The following is a 15,441-nucleotide window of genomic DNA, read 5'->3' as shown; positions in this document are numbered from 1 at the left end:
TGAAGTATTCACTTCCATGGGAACATGAGACTAGCATGGGATGCAGACAATACCCAACACAAGCAGAGGGCTGGTGACACTAGGACCTTGGACAGCTCCATTAGTGCTGAAGATGTTTCTCTGCTGGGACCTAATATCAACTGAAACTTTATGCGGATTGATCAGATCTTGAGTGTGATAAGCTGCCTTGTGCAGGAGGAGCTGACTAAGTCATAAAAGCCAATGAAGCTGAGTATTGGAAGACTTGGGACAGATAAAAGGAAGGACTTCTTCACACAGCACATAGTTAAGCTGTAGAACTCACTCCAACAGGAGGCAGTGGTGGCCACCAACTTGGATGGCTTTAAAAGAGGATTAGGCAAATCCATGGAGGATGCAATTGGTATCTAAAAGCCACCATGGCTATGCTCTGCTTCCACAGCTGAAGGCAGCAATGCTACAGGTAGTTGGCCACTGTGAGAGCAGGATGCGGAACTAGATGGCCACTGGACTGATCCAGCAGACTCTTTTTACATTCTTGTGTTCTTATGAGGGTGCCATTGATGACTTTCAACCTGTCTGTTCTCCTTTTCTGCTGCAGGTTTCTGGTACAGCCCAGAGTGTGACTACATCCGCCATTGCATTGTCCAATCCCAAGAACTTGTGGAAGGGACAGTACAGGTCTCTGTCCTGAAAGGCAAGGTCTACATTTTGGGAAGGGAGTCCACACAGTCCTTGTACAATGAGGAGCTAGTGAGGTAAGCATGGTGAGGGTGGCCAATGTGTCTCAAATTCTCAGTGAATTAGGGACTTCCCTTGCATGTGAACAAGGCCAGTAGTGGGTCTAATGATTTCTGCATTTGGACATGTTAAATATCATTTTATTTCATTCGAAATGTTATTTTCTCCACTAATTTCAGAGAAAAGGAAACTTACTTAACTACAAAAAACAACAACCATAAAGTAAGGTAAACATTTAAGAATGAATTCAAAGCAGTGTAAATCCACAATATGTTACTCATATGGTATTTAAAACCATTTTTACAGTTGCAAAGCAAAAGAAATGTCACCTGACATAAAAAAAAGAATGATAAAGTATAGCCCTGGAACTTAGATTCTAATGAGAGGGGTGGGGCTGTTTTGATTCACACAATGTGGCTATATCTGGTTGAATCTGAGACATCTGCAACCGAATACCAGGCTTTGCATTAAGATGAGAGCTGTATTTTGTTTTAGTAGCCACATAGGTAGAGAACCCTGATTCACATAACTAAATTGTTGCAAAGGGCAGGATTATTTTTGCTTTATCTTACGAAACTTTAAATTCGGCTTTTAGCTGACACCAAAATTCTGATAGTGACTTCTTAGTTTCAAAACGATCTTTTACCGCAGAATCTGATGTCAAATTGATCAAGCACTCCTACTGTTGCAGTGACAGACATACTGGCTTTTCTGACACAGCAGAGTATGTGTTTACAACCCAAAAGTTTTCTTTAATTTTTTCATGGAGTACTTCCAGAAAATAACAGTTGAAACTATCAAGCAAACTTAGCAGGTGAATGTGAAACTCATTTAAGATTTCTCCAGGCGTGTCAGAATCTAGTTCTTCTCTAAATTCTTTTACCATTTGGAAGCTGTCTAGATTTCAAATTTTCATCGATTCTGCCCAAAACTTGATTTTCTTTTAAATGTTTGTACAGTGGCGTCTCCAGTTGTGGACGGGATCCATTCTGGAGCTCCTGTCAGATCCCAAGGTTTCCGCAACTGAAAGTGCCTGTTCTGCCCATGCACGCTGCACAATTGAGTGCTACTGCGCATGCGTGCGCAGTGAAACATGGAAATATACTTCTGGGTTTGCCATGTGCGTATCCTGAAGGATACATAACAAGAGGGGCACATAAGTAGAAGTACCACTGTACTTTATCACTGACATATATAAAAAAGTTATTGCTTTTCCTTGAAGTGAGAGACTTAAGTCATTAACTTTTTAATAAAAAATCTGCTAAATATGCCAATTTTATGAGCCAATGCTTCTCACGCAACCTGTCTCCCGAAGCAAAGTGATCATCTGACTTTGAAATGAGGGCTGAAGCTTCTGACTTCAGCCCTCATTTCAAAGAGTCAAGTCAAAGTTTTGCCGTGAGAAAGCCACCTTACTTCTGTGTAATGAAGTAAATATATTTGGAAACTCCCCATGTCGCCACACTACATTTTGCATAGCCTTGTATTCTTAGGTCATGATTTGATAAAATTAATTACTTCCGTGTTCGTTATCCCATGGGATGCCCCTCAATGTGAAAAAATCATCTATTAAGTTGAAAATTTTCAGTACCACTTGTGATAGTAGCAGCTTGCAGAGAAGCAGATTCTCTTGAAAAACACTTCAGGTAATGGTAGTGCGCAAATACTATTGGAATTGCTAACCCGACCACATCCATTGAGTCATCCATTTGAAGCTAAAATTCAGTGCATTTTATTTGTGAAAGTAAAGTAGCTTTCACATCCTCTGCTAAGTCCCCGATTCTTCATGAGATTCTGTTATTTGACAAAGGAACTGTGCCTACTAGCTTCATACCTTTTCCATCCACTATACCTTCAACTCTGTCTTTACGCAAGGCTTGATAAGGTTTTCAGCGATGGTATGGCCTTTGCCAGCTTGGGCAAATTGGTAACTGACTAAGTAGGACCACCATCAAAGCCTTTTCGTTAACTGTTTTAGAGTGGTAGGATATGACATTCTGGGCTTGTGTAAGTTCACCATACTTCCTTCTGAAGAAATCAGTCCATTTGATCTTGAGTTCTGGACAGACCCCCCCCCAAAAAAAATGACAACACATTTTTGCTGGCAACATGGCACTGTTCGGAGACACCTTGCCGCAAATTCTGTACTCTGGTTTGTTGCCACTGGTCTCCACAAACCCAATACCTATAAGAACTGTGGTTCTTCCTTTTCCCTGTAGCACCGGTCTCCGAAGTACTAGGGTTAGGTAGCTGTTTCAACATTTCAGGAGGTTGTAGATTTGACTTTTAAACAAGAACTGCATTTCGGATGGGAGTCATTTGCAGCCCTACCAGGAGGTGCGACTGGGGATTGAACCTGGGACCTTCTACATGTAAAGCAGCTGCTCAACCCCTGAGCTGTAGGAATCAACTGACTCAAGGAATCAACACCCCTTACACCCCCTGTGCTAAAAGTGGAGGCAGAGAAAGTTTCCCCACAGACATAACCCATGAATAACTTAGGAGCAAGTACTTCATCTAACCTGTTTTTTAAATAATAATAATAAATAAATAAATTAAGCAAAGGTCTTGTTTAAAAGTCAAATCTATTTTTTCTTCCCCACATTGCACTTTCCCCCTTTTATTCTGCTGTCTGCCTCTCTCACACTACTTCCCCCACCCCTCCTTTCAGCCTCTTTCAATCCTTCTAAACACTTTATAAGCCATAAATATACCCAAATCAGTTTAGATCAGTCAGAGTAAATGTCAAATTATCCTCTTCCCCCCATATCTCGGCTTCTTTCCCTCCCTCCCTCTTGAAATCAACAGCTCCTAATAATCCGTCCCCCAACCTTTCATTATCGTTTGCATTCTCATGCGGTGGAGATTAAATGAATAACGTTTTTTTAAAAAAAGAGAGAGGGTTTTTTTTATGGGGGAGCCAGAGAGGGGAGGTAAAAAAGAGAGAGAAAGTGAAAGAGAGGGGGGTTTGAAACAGGAGCACTTACTCCCAGTGTGTCTTTAGCCCATTACCCCCCTCCCCCTGTTCCTTTTTTTGATTTCTACATCACTGGTTTGAAAAGCGTTTGAGTGACGGCATGGCGGGGACCCGCGAGGGAGCCGAACGAGGTGCATCGCAGCAAAAATGCCTCCGCGCAGTAGGTAGAAAGTAACGTAATTATAGAGCAGGTCAGAACCACTCGGCTGAGCAAAAATAAAAGCGCAGAGGTTTTTCTGCAGCCCGTCAGGGGGGGGGGGTACCATCATTGTAAACTCTCTCTCTCTCTCCTCCCCCCCCCCAAAATAATAATAAAAAGGGTTGTTTTTTCTTTGCAGTTTTTAGAAAATGAACAGAGTTATACGTGTGGGGTGTCTCCCCCCCCCCCAATTTTCAGAGGCAAGGAACTAGCTCAGTTGGGGTTTTTGTACTGAGGCATATACTCCATATGTTAAACGCACATTGAAAGTGCATTTCTCACCCACTCTGTTGAATCCCTGGGAACTATGGTTTGCTGTGGGTGCCTGGAAAGGGAGCTCTGTGTAGGATAATCAACAGTTCCCAGGATTCTTTAGGATGTCTGTTTTAAATGTTTGATGTATACACAAAAATTTAAAGGATATTTGAAGGGCACTTCCTGCTCACCCTGAAGAATAATGAGAACTGTGGTTTGTTATGTGTGCTGGGCATGAAAGTTCCGTGAGGGTTAAACTATAATTCCTAGGATTCTCATGGGGAAGATTACATGTATGGTAAGTACAGGGACATTCAATGTACATTTTTACCTATCCATCCTGAATAATCCTGGGAACTGTTGTTTATTATGGGTGCTGGGAACTGGAGCTCTGGGGTAAACTACAGTTCCCAGGATTCATAGGGGTTATTGTTTTGAAGGTATGGTGTGGACGTGGACATTTAAACCATGTTTACCACCCTCCCCAAAGAATTTTGGAAGCTGCAGTTCATTATGGATGCTAGGAATTGAAGTTCTCTGTGGAGTAAACTACAGTTCTTGGGATTCGTTGAGTGGGGTGCGTTAAATGTTTGTTGCATACACAGACATTTAAAGGATATTTAAAGCAGATTTCTCACCCACCTTGAAGAATCCTGGGAACTGTAGTTTGTTACAGGTGCTGGGAACCGGCAGGGTAAACTACAGTTCCCAAAGTTCTTGGGGTTCTTTAACATTATTTATTTAATATATGCATAACACCTCTTTCTCCCAGGTTGTGATTCAATGTGGATTAATGTGTGGTGTATGCACAGTCTTATTCTCACAGTTATTAAAGCCAAGTGTGTTTTCTTTTAAAATAATTATGTCGGCCAGTTAGGAACTCATCCAGCAAGCAATGCCTCTTGATAGATCAGGGACTGTGCGACCCTCCCTGTATTGTGGGACTCCAACTCCCATAATCCCTAGCCAGCTCAGCCAGGGATTAGAGACATAGGAGTTGTAGTCCAGCTACATCTGGGGCCCCAAGCAAATCAAGACAAGTCAAAGTAAGGCAAGGCTGGAGGACAGGACCTTGGACAGAGCACAGAGCACAGCTCAAATGTTGCTTCAGCAACAGGCAGCCTCAGACAGAGCCTTATATGGGGCTTGTCCTATCTCCAATGGGAGATGTATCTTCTGTTAAAGAACAGTAGCCTGCTTCAACTGCCAATTACTCCAGGGGTGCAGGGAGACTGTGGTTCTGCTGGGGCTTTGGTGGTGAGGTTTTTGGAGTCAGAGGAGGACAATGTGACCTCCTCAGGCTGGAGACATGCTGTCAAGATGGACTTACCTGGAGCTATCCAGGGCTGGCTCTGAGAACCATACCATCTCCAACCACCATACCTTGTCTGCATCCATGACCTCATCCCCTGAAAATGTGCAGGTGGACCACCAACATTCAGCTTCATCGGGTGTTCTTTTGCTAGGAGAGAGAAAAAATGCAACCTTTCCTTATCTGCTCTATCACCGTGTGTGATCTTAAGCGCCTCAATCTTGTGGGTGTATGGATGTGCATACCACGACTGAACCCTCAAATCGGCTTTCGGGGTATATGTTAAAGCAATAAAAACTCATGGTGGCAGCAGCAAGCAACAGCATGTAGCACTTTCAATTAAAATGAAATGCCTTACTCAGGTGATTGCTTTGTCAAAATCACGATCCCTGCCAGTGTTTCCATTTTTGTCCTGCCCCTTCTGGAAACTGAAACTGCTGTGTCGGATAATGAAGAGCTATAATGGCCATTAATCCCCAATCCTTGTTTTCCAGTTCCATATTTAACAATTAAAATAATTAACAGGGTGTGATTAGAGCCCCCTGATTATGCCATGGTTGCAATGAGCCCCTTGACGTCCTTTGCCCGGCTCTGAGTGCTGAGACAATCTGCGGATTAGGCAAAATGAGCTGATAAGATTCAAGGCCACTCCTCAGCAGGGGAAAAAAGATCCCATGCATGCTGTAAACTAGCAGATCAGGCCCGGAGAGCTATGGCAACGCTTCATGCTCTGCTACTGTACTAATTAAAGGGTTTGTGTTTCATTTTCTTTCTTTCTTTTAACATCAGGAAGCATTATTTATTTAAAAAAAATGATTTAACACTTAGGAAGTGCCTGCAATTCGCTAAGTGCTATACAGGTATTAAAAAATGAAGCCGTCTCTGATCACAGGCTTACTACTGTCTAGTAGACAAGTGGGAAGAAGAAATCAAGAGTTGGAGCAGCTCCACCATTATAGGCTGCATTGCCTATGGATACCAGCTGCTAGGAGTTGCTTGAGGAAAGAATATTGCTGTTGTGCTCAGGCCCTACTTCCATGGGCATTAGATTGGTCACTGAATCCAGTTAACAATGCTGGAAGAGATGAACCTCCAAGTTTCTTACATTTACGGTAGCTGGACCTTCATTGATTGATGGATGGGGGCCAAAGTGGCTATCCCCTTGCCATGATGTTTTCCCTGGAGGTGCTAACTTCCGGTGTGGCCCTTGAACCCCTGGCTAGCAGCAGAGGCCAGAATGTGCCTCCCTTCAGACTTAAAATATGATGGTGTTTATTATTATTTTTAAAATCCAGGGGAGCATTGAAAACTACATTTAATAGCAAGCTTTTGTTTTTTCACACCCGGGAGCACTCAAAACACAACTCTCTTAACTGCAGATTTTGCTGCTTTTTTACCTGACAAAGTTTTCAGTATTCTGATTTATTTCTATTTATTTATTTTTTACAAAGGAGAGTATTTAAAATGCATGTTTCTAATTACAGGTTTGTTTTATGTAAGGGAATATTTTATTTTATTTTTTGAGAAAAATATTTAAAGAAGTGTAACCAATTGGATTCTGCTCAGAGTAGATCCGATGAAATTAATGGACCTAAATTAGTTCAATAATTTCAGTTGGTCTACTCTGAGTAAGACCACTATTGGATACAACCCAGTATTTTAAATCCTGCTCTTTGGCCAAAAAAGGCTCTCAGAGAAGGTCACTAAAATCAGGCAGTTCCTGTCTGCAGGCTTATGCTCTTAAACAAAGAAAAGACACAGCACCAAAGAAAAAAATGAATTGGCCGAGAGGAGGAAATGAGCAAAGTTTTGTACCACTTCAAGTTCCTTTAATAACCGGCTGCTGTGGCAAAGCCCAAGGAGAGGAGGCCAAAAGCTGCTGATTTCTCAGCTGTGCCAATGGAGTGGTCCTGCTTCTCTTCCCTTCTCTGTTGCAGTCTGATGGAATAGCTGCTGCTATTAATGGATCTGATGGAGGCTTCTCAGCAGAAAATATGCTGTCTTTTTGTTGTTGTTGCATGGGAGAGGATTTGAAATGATGATGTAAGAGCATAAGAGCCTGCTGGATCATGCCAGTGGCCAATCTAGTCCAGCATCCTGCTCTCACAGTAGCCAACAACCAGGTGCCTGTGGGAAGCTTAAAAACAGGGCCTGAACAAGTTGAGCTGGACTCCAACTCCCATCAGCCTCTGCAGCCATCATGGACAATGGTCAGGCACATCCACAGTTGTAGGATAGCAATGAAGTGGTTTAACAACCAGTTCCTCTCCACATAGAACTTTGGGAATTGTAGCTCTGTTGGAGGGTGTGTGTCTGTGTGTGTTTCCGAACAACTCCCAGCACCCACAGCAAACTACAGCTTCCAGAATCCTTTAGGGGAAGCCGTGACTGCATTAAGTAGTATTATAGTGCTTTGAATATACGGCACGAATGTGGCCTTCATCATAGTCATTAATTTCATTGGGTCTACTCTTAGTAGGACTAGGGTTGGTGCCAACCCTTAGCCTTCAGCCTTACCATACACACATCATATCATTTTCTTAGGGCTGCCATACGTCTGGAATTTCCCGGACATAGCAGGGATTCGTCCACCAGAAACAGTGCCCAGGAGGAAAACGCTTAAATGTCCAGGAAAATTCAGGCATATGGCAACCGATGTCGCAAGTGTAGATTTTAATTTTTTGGGGGGGGGGAATTGAGATTTAGAACTCAACAACTTTTGTGTCCAGATTTTGACTTTTTGAAATATAGCTTTGAGAGGGAGCAGCATTCTTTGCTCTGCCCTGGATCTCAAACATCTGCTGTGGGGTCAAATTAAGAGGCTGGTGCCAAGGTGAAACACCCACACTGACACCCCCCCCCCAATATTTTGCAAAGTAAACCATCTTCTTGCAGTGGAAGTGATGCAGGGAGGTGGGGGAGAGGGAAAATGGGTTACTTTTGAGACTTTGGGGGCACTAAGCCATTGTAGGGTATCTTTTATTGTTTTATAATTAATGGGACTGTGCTTGGTTTAACAAAGGGGGCTATTTCTGAGCACCTTTAATGGGGCTCCTGGTTTTTTAGATAGACTTGCAGGGAAACAGATCACTGGTAAGGTAGGGGACTTAAGCTCATGGAGGGGGCTCCCCTCTCTGCAGAAGCTCAGAGCCTTTGATTCTGCAGTTTACGGAGGAAACAGAGAGGGCTTTGTCACCCAGCTTGGAACTCCAGGACAACCACATTATGCCTCCCACAGTGCACTGCAGCACCTAGGGGTCATTTTGAAAGTGTGTGTGTGTGTGTGTGTGTGATATGTTATTTTGAGTTGTCAGGGTTGTGTTCTTTAACTGATGGGGGTGGTAAACCCAGGGGACAATTACAGCCCTCAGTCTAAACCTCTCTATTTGGCCCTAAGAATACCTGAGGCCACACCCCTCACTGGCTCTTTAGAGCCCCCCCCCAGTGTTTTTGCTCAGCTGGAACATGTCCTTGACCTGGCAGCATATGCACCATACACTTAAAGTGCATTTAAAACATGTTCCATACTTGCAAAGAATCCTGAGAACTGACCTAGAATCATAGAATCATAGTTGGAAGAGACCACAAGGGCCATCCAGTCCAACCCCCTGCCAAGCAGGAAACACCATTAAAGCATTCTTGACATATGCCTATCAAGCCTCTGCTTAAAGACCTCCAAAGAAGGAGACTCCACCACACTCCTTGGCAGCAAATTCCACTGCCAAACAGCTCTTACTGTCAGGAAGTTCTTCCTAATGTTTAGGTGGAATCTTCTTTCTTGAAGTTTGAATCCATTGCTCCGTGTCCGCTTCTCTGGAGCAGCAGAAAACAATCTTTCTCCCTCCTCCATATGACATCCTTTCATATATTTGAACATGGCTATCATATCACCCCTTAACCTTCTCTTCTCCAGGTTAAACATACCCAGATCCCTAAGCCGTTCCTCATAAGGCATCGTTTCCAGGCCTTTGACCATTTTGGTTGCCCTCTTCTGGACACGTTCCAGTTTGTCAGTATCCTTCTTGAACTGTGGTGCCCAGAACTGGACACAGTACTCCAGGTGAGGTCTGACCAGAGCAGAATACAGTGGTACTATTACTTCCTGAAGCTACAGTTCTCAGGATTATTTTCAGTGGGAAAAATGTGCTTCCAGGGGTCAGCAAACTTTTTCAGCAGGGGGCCGGTCCACTGTCCCTCAGACCTTGTGGGGGGGGCGGACTATATTTTGGGGGAAAATATGAACGAATTCCTATGCCCCACAAATAACCCAGAGACGCATTTTAAATAAAAGCACACCTTCTACTCATGTAAAAACACCAGGCAGGCCCCACAAATAACCCAGAGATGCATTTTAAATAAAAGGACACATTCTACTCATGTAAAAACATGCTGATTCCCGGACCATCCGCGGGCCAGATTGAGAAGGCGATTGGGCCGCATCTGGCCCCCGGGCCTTAGTTTGAGGAGCCCTGCTTCAGAGGTATGGCACATGTACATCCAGTGGCCCTTGCTTCTCTGGGTGGATAAAACATAGAGAAGAGGTGCTGGTATGTGTAGAAACAAGCCTACTGGTAGTAAACAAAAGTAAAATTTACATTTGTTTCTCTGCGCACTTTTGCCTCTGCTCCTGCCCACCACTGGCATGTGGCCCCTGGAAGGATGCCTAGGAGGGAATGTGGCCCTTAGACTGAAAAGGACTCCTTGCCCCTTCTTTAAACATAGAATCATAGAAATGCAGAGTTGGAAGTGATCCCCCCCCCCACACCTCCTGGTCTCTAGAAGTTGTGAGGTATGCCTGCCTTTCCACTGCTGAAAGCCAACCTTGGCACTGCGTTTCGGGTCTTTATTATAGCTGCCAAATCATTCTTTTGCCTTTCTTTCCTGCAGCATGGATGTCCAGGGCGATTATGAGCCATCTGACGCTACCGGCTTTATCAACATTAACTCCCTTCGGTTTGTATTGAAGCGTTATAGTTTCAGAAGCTTAGCAATGTTCTAGGCAGATGCTTTATACTGAATCAGACCATTAGTCTATCTAGCTCAATATTTTCTGTACTGACTAGCAGCAGCTGTACAGGGTTTCAGGTATGGGGCATTCCTAGCCCCAACTGGATATGCTGTTGGGGATTGAACGCAGGGTCTTCTGCATTCAAAGTGCATGATTTGCCTCTGCACAATAGCACTTCCCCTAAAATAGGGTTGCCACACCCCAAAGCTTTTTTTAGGAAGATCCCCTACCTTAAATGAAATAAGGTTCCAATCCTCAGGGTTTTGAATTAAAGTAGGAACCCAGGACAGTGCCATCTACTTAATCAGAACACTTCGTCAATATAGCTCAGTATTGCTATACTGACTAGCAGCCACTGTCCAGTGAGGTGACATCTCCAACCCTACCTGGTAATTCCAACCTTTTCCTCTTCCTACCCAAGGTCTGCCACTCAGCTGGATGGGTCCCAGGGCCCCTGTAGACATCTGTCCCCCAACAGTGGATATTGAGCCTGGGATGAAAAGCAGAGGGGTGGCTTCTACCCTGCCCAGATGTGGGACCTGGGGTCTCCTTAGAGGAGGAGCAGGGAGGAGAATGGGGACAAAACTAGAGTGAGATGGCTCTACCTCCTCTTTGGTCTCCCTACATTTCACCCCAACAGTCTCAGTGGCCACCAGACCCTACTGGCATGGCTGAGTCCTTCCATTTCAGAGTATGGGTGGGGGCATTACATGCTCCCCAATAATGAAAGATTTCCTTGCATACAGAGAAACCTAACACCCCATGCAAAAGACTGCATTTCTCCCTAATTCACTGGACTTCTGAATGCAGTATGCCTCCATCTTACAGTCATGGATTCTATAAAGGAGAGGATCAGATGGCCATAACTGATTAGCTAATGGAACTTTCCAGGAATAGAAAGCCCAGCTAATTAATGCCATCCGCAATCATCTATTTTGTTTTGGGTTTTTACATAATCTGTCTTATGCACACACCCTTCTTCTGAAATCGGGGAGGACGATGACACACATTTACCTAATGGGCTCTTTTGCCCCACCTCTCCCCCAGTAGCAGCCTGTTAACTTCTTTGTCCTGTGCATTAATGTATACTGTTTTATTCCCTTTGGATAAATTAATTATACAATGATGAGTTTTTCAGCAGCAGACAGGAAAATTTAGAAAAACTCACATTTCTCGAGTAATGCACCTTGCACTTATCCCCCTGCCCCCGCTCGTTTCATTTATTTGTCTTGACTTTGCCCAGTACTAATTTTAATTCAGAATGAATTTCTCTCTCTTTCTCTTCCTTTCTGTTGATTTCCAGGCTGAAGGAATACCATCGACTCCAATGCAAGGTCAAAGCACAGCAGAACTAATACAATAGGGTGGGGGGTGGGGGCTGCAGGCCTTTTCTTTTCCCACCCAGCTAACACACCTATGTGTCACTCACCGCTAATTGCGGTAGTAATTAGTAACGGTTACTCATCTCCCTGTGCCTTGAGGGATCCCACAATGGTTTTGTTACAGTCTTTTAGTGGCACCAATGAAATGGAATCAAGAAAAAGGTGATTGGTGGAGAGGAGGGTGTATCACCACTTCTGTCAGTTTGCACACAAATATGTTATTAAAATATATGTGCCATTATTTCTGGAATCTTAATGAATCTTTCTTTCTCTTTTGCTTCTGACTGTTTCCCTCGCACTTATTCAGCCAAGCTGTTTTGCCAAGCTTTAGTCTTTGTCCTTTCGTATGAGTTTAAGTGCATCTGAAGGACATGCTGGGCTGGGCTTGCTTTTTTTGTGGGTGGGAGGGAAGAAGCAGCAAAAGGAAAGTGGGCCCTGGACTCTACCCAAGCCCATCGCTCCACCTGTGGGGAGACTAAAGGGAAAATGGAATGGGGGTGGCTGAGGGAGGTGAAGAAATAAAATAATTCGTTCCATTTTGATCACCACTAAGAGCACTGCTTTCTTTGTCTTTGCATTAATTGCAACGAGGTCTCCTTTAAAAAAAGACCCTTTATTAAAATGAATTTCTCAATTTGTTTTTGCCCTCCAAACACCCCCCCCCTGCTGCCCACATCCTTACAGGGATGCTTCAGTTTGAAAATAAAAATCAAGGTAAAAAAGGATAGAGAAAAATGGAGAAAGAAGGTTGCGTGCTGGGGGAATGTGGAATTTTTCAATATTCCACTTGCAGCGTCAACTGTGGACTTGAACTGGTTCCAGAAGAGCTTGAAAGATAGAAGGAAAAACCCATGAGAATTAGATTTGCTTGTGTTACTGCAAGGTACAAAAGTGTGTTTAGAGGAAAACTTATATCCTGCTCGGCAGATATTGAGCTTGATGTCAATGGTGTAAAACCAAGAGAGGGTAATCTAGCTTTCCAGGTGTTCTTGGACTCAAGCTCCCATTGTCCCTGAATAGGGATGGAAAGATTAGTCATTTCCAAGTCTCTCAGTTTCTCATTTTCCTGTTCTTAAATCTAGTTTTCCACAATGCTCAAATAAACAAATAAACAATTCCTCATGAAAATTCATTAACGTTTTAGTGCAAATTTGTCTGTTTGACTCGTGTACACATTTTTGCAAGCAATGTTCTTTAAGATAATGCATCTTTGTCTGCGAGTTTTCACAGATATATTTATTTTTATGCACACTTTCCCCCTCATATACACATTTTTTGTAAACGTCAATTGTTTGGAGAACTGCAGATTTTGAAGGGTGTCTGTGTTTTGGTTTTCAATTTGTTTTGGAATGTATGAAATTTCATAGATTTGCCTTTAAGTGTCAACTGAATCATTGCCATGGCCCTCTGTATTAACTATCCTCCATAATTCATATTAGGGCAATACTTTTATTATATCAGCTAAAACTTCAAAATCCATACACTTCAGAATTTCAAAGGGGTGGGGAGCAGGGGTTGCTCTTTATAAAATAATTTAAAGTTGGCTGAGTGGTGTATATTCTCGCTTGCATATTTTATACTAGCATTTCTGGTGTTTGATCATTTCTGATGGATCTTACAGCCTGACACTGTCTAGCTGCCTGCAGAGTTCTCCTTTATAAAGCTGAACAACTTAAAATATTTTCGAAAACACGAAAAAGCACTAAATGAAGGTTTTAAACTTAAAGCACAGCAGACGATTTTTACTTTTTAAAATGAAAACAAAAACAAAAATGGAAAACTCCACAGGCAGCATTTTAGACAGCCTCACTTTTGGCAAACCCCATGGACCTACAGAAATGGAGAACTAGGACAGGGGTTCCCAACAAAATTTTCTCGAGGACCCCTCATCGAGCCGCCATTGTGACAAGGACCCCCATTAATTCCTACTCCTAAAATTAAAAAGTGAGAGCCAAATTAAGAGTTTTTTTATATTTTATATTTATACATTTTTTACAGTTCTTCCTCTTCATCTGTAGGCCTTTGTCGTTTTAATGAACCACTTTTTAACCAACGGTCCATTTTTAACTACGCGAACTGTAGCTTCCGCGAAAACAACGCTTTGTTTACAAACACTACTGTTTTGCAAAGAGGCAGCGCGCGCCAGGGAGGAGGGAGGGGAATGGAGAAGACAGGGTACCTGCGCAGTAGCGCACAAATGAAGCCGACGCACGCAAAGCATCTTGGGGAGGTGAGTGTTAGTAGAATGCGCGCGCTGCCTCTTTGCAAAACAGTAGTGTTTGTAAAGCGCCACCTAACGGCATATAGCAGAACTACTGCCTCTATCTAATTCTAGTTTTGCGCTAGACTCTGCTCATGCAGGAAGCGGCCAAAACAAAAAATCTGTTATCATACGAAATATATTTAATATATTTTTTATTCTAATAGCATCTTGCGGACCCCTCTGGCATAGCTCGCGGACCCCTGGGGGTCCCCGGACCACCTGTTGGGAACAACTGAACTAGGATAACATACAGTTATACAGGTACAAAAATGTACTGAAGCAATGCAAAGCTGCTCTGGACTTGGGAAGGGGGGTTGCGATCTGACTTTGGGGGACATTTATTAACATCCTGCTTTGACTTGGTGAGGACTGAAAGTGAAAAATCTCACTTTGACCCATACTTTACAAACCAGAACTGAAGAACAGAGGAACAATAAATTAGGGAAATCTGTTATAATCTGAACAGCCTCACTCCTTTGTCCGCCTCTCCCTACCCTTTGTTCGGTTTCGTACGACAGTGGTTCTCAAACTTTTTTCTCTGGGCCACACTTTTTCAGAATAAAAATTTGCTTGTGCAGCACAAATTTTTTATTGAGAATAAATATCATTGAAAAACAAAAACTAACAACTCCCAGCAGTGCTTAATTTTGAAAAGATTTATATGCATCTTCTGCAAATAAAACAATTATTTTGATACTATACCATACTGCAATGTTTACATGTTGCTTTGCCTTGAACCTTCCCACTACACTTGCCGTCCTCTCCTGCCACACCAGGACTACTCTTGTAAGATGATCTTCAGGAGCTGCTGAGATCTGTGTGCTACTGTTAGGAGTTGGAGTCAAGTGTAGCTCAGCAGTAAAAAGTTAACTCTTTTTTTGTTATAATATTTCCTCCCCACATTTTTAACATCCTTACAATACTCATTTTTCATCTCTTCTTAATAGGTTCTTTTGAACCCTTGAACTTCCCTCCACCCCTCTATGGGTTCTTTCTTTATCCAATAATTAACTGCATCTTTTACGTTTTCCAAATCATTATATAAATATAAATTTCACATTACAAGTATCTTCACATTCCTGCCAGTGTCTTTAAATTTTTACAGTGATCTTTTAAATAAAGTACAAATTTGTTCCAATCCTTTTCAAATGCATGATCTTCCTGGTTTCAGATCTTTCCCGTCAGTTTCGCCATTTCCCCATAGTCCATCAGTTTTGCTTGCCACTCCTCTTTCGATGGCACTTCATCTTGCTTCCATTTCTGGGCTAGTAATACTCTCGCTGCTGCTGTTGCATACAAAAATAGTTGCTTGTCTTCTCTCAGTA

At 42.9% G+C, this 15,441-nt stretch overlaps 1 protein-coding gene across 1 annotated transcript in view; it reads left to right on the top strand.

The window, feature by feature from the left end:
* ASS1 (argininosuccinate synthase 1) overlaps positions 1 to 13,130 on the top strand; it is a 79,047-nt gene extending 65,917 nt beyond the window's left edge. Inside the window, exons 13-15 of the mRNA XM_035113052.2 lie at positions 581 to 737; positions 10,351 to 10,416; positions 11,775 to 13,130. Coding sequence (XP_034968943.1) covers positions 581 to 737; positions 10,351 to 10,416; positions 11,775 to 11,826 — 275 coding nt within the window. The 3' untranslated portion in view covers positions 11,827 to 13,130. The remainder of the gene's footprint in view (positions 1 to 580; positions 738 to 10,350; positions 10,417 to 11,774) is intronic.
* Positions 13,131 to 15,441: the final 2,311 nt, after the last annotated feature.

This window comes from Zootoca vivipara, chromosome Z (genome assembly GCF_963506605.1).
Source record: "Zootoca vivipara chromosome Z, rZooViv1.1, whole genome shotgun sequence".
Taxonomy (NCBI): Eukaryota; Metazoa; Chordata; class Lepidosauria; order Squamata; family Lacertidae; genus Zootoca; species Zootoca vivipara.
The sequence above is the reverse complement of the archived record's forward strand: the minus strand, read 5'-3'. Positions and strand labels throughout refer to the sequence as shown.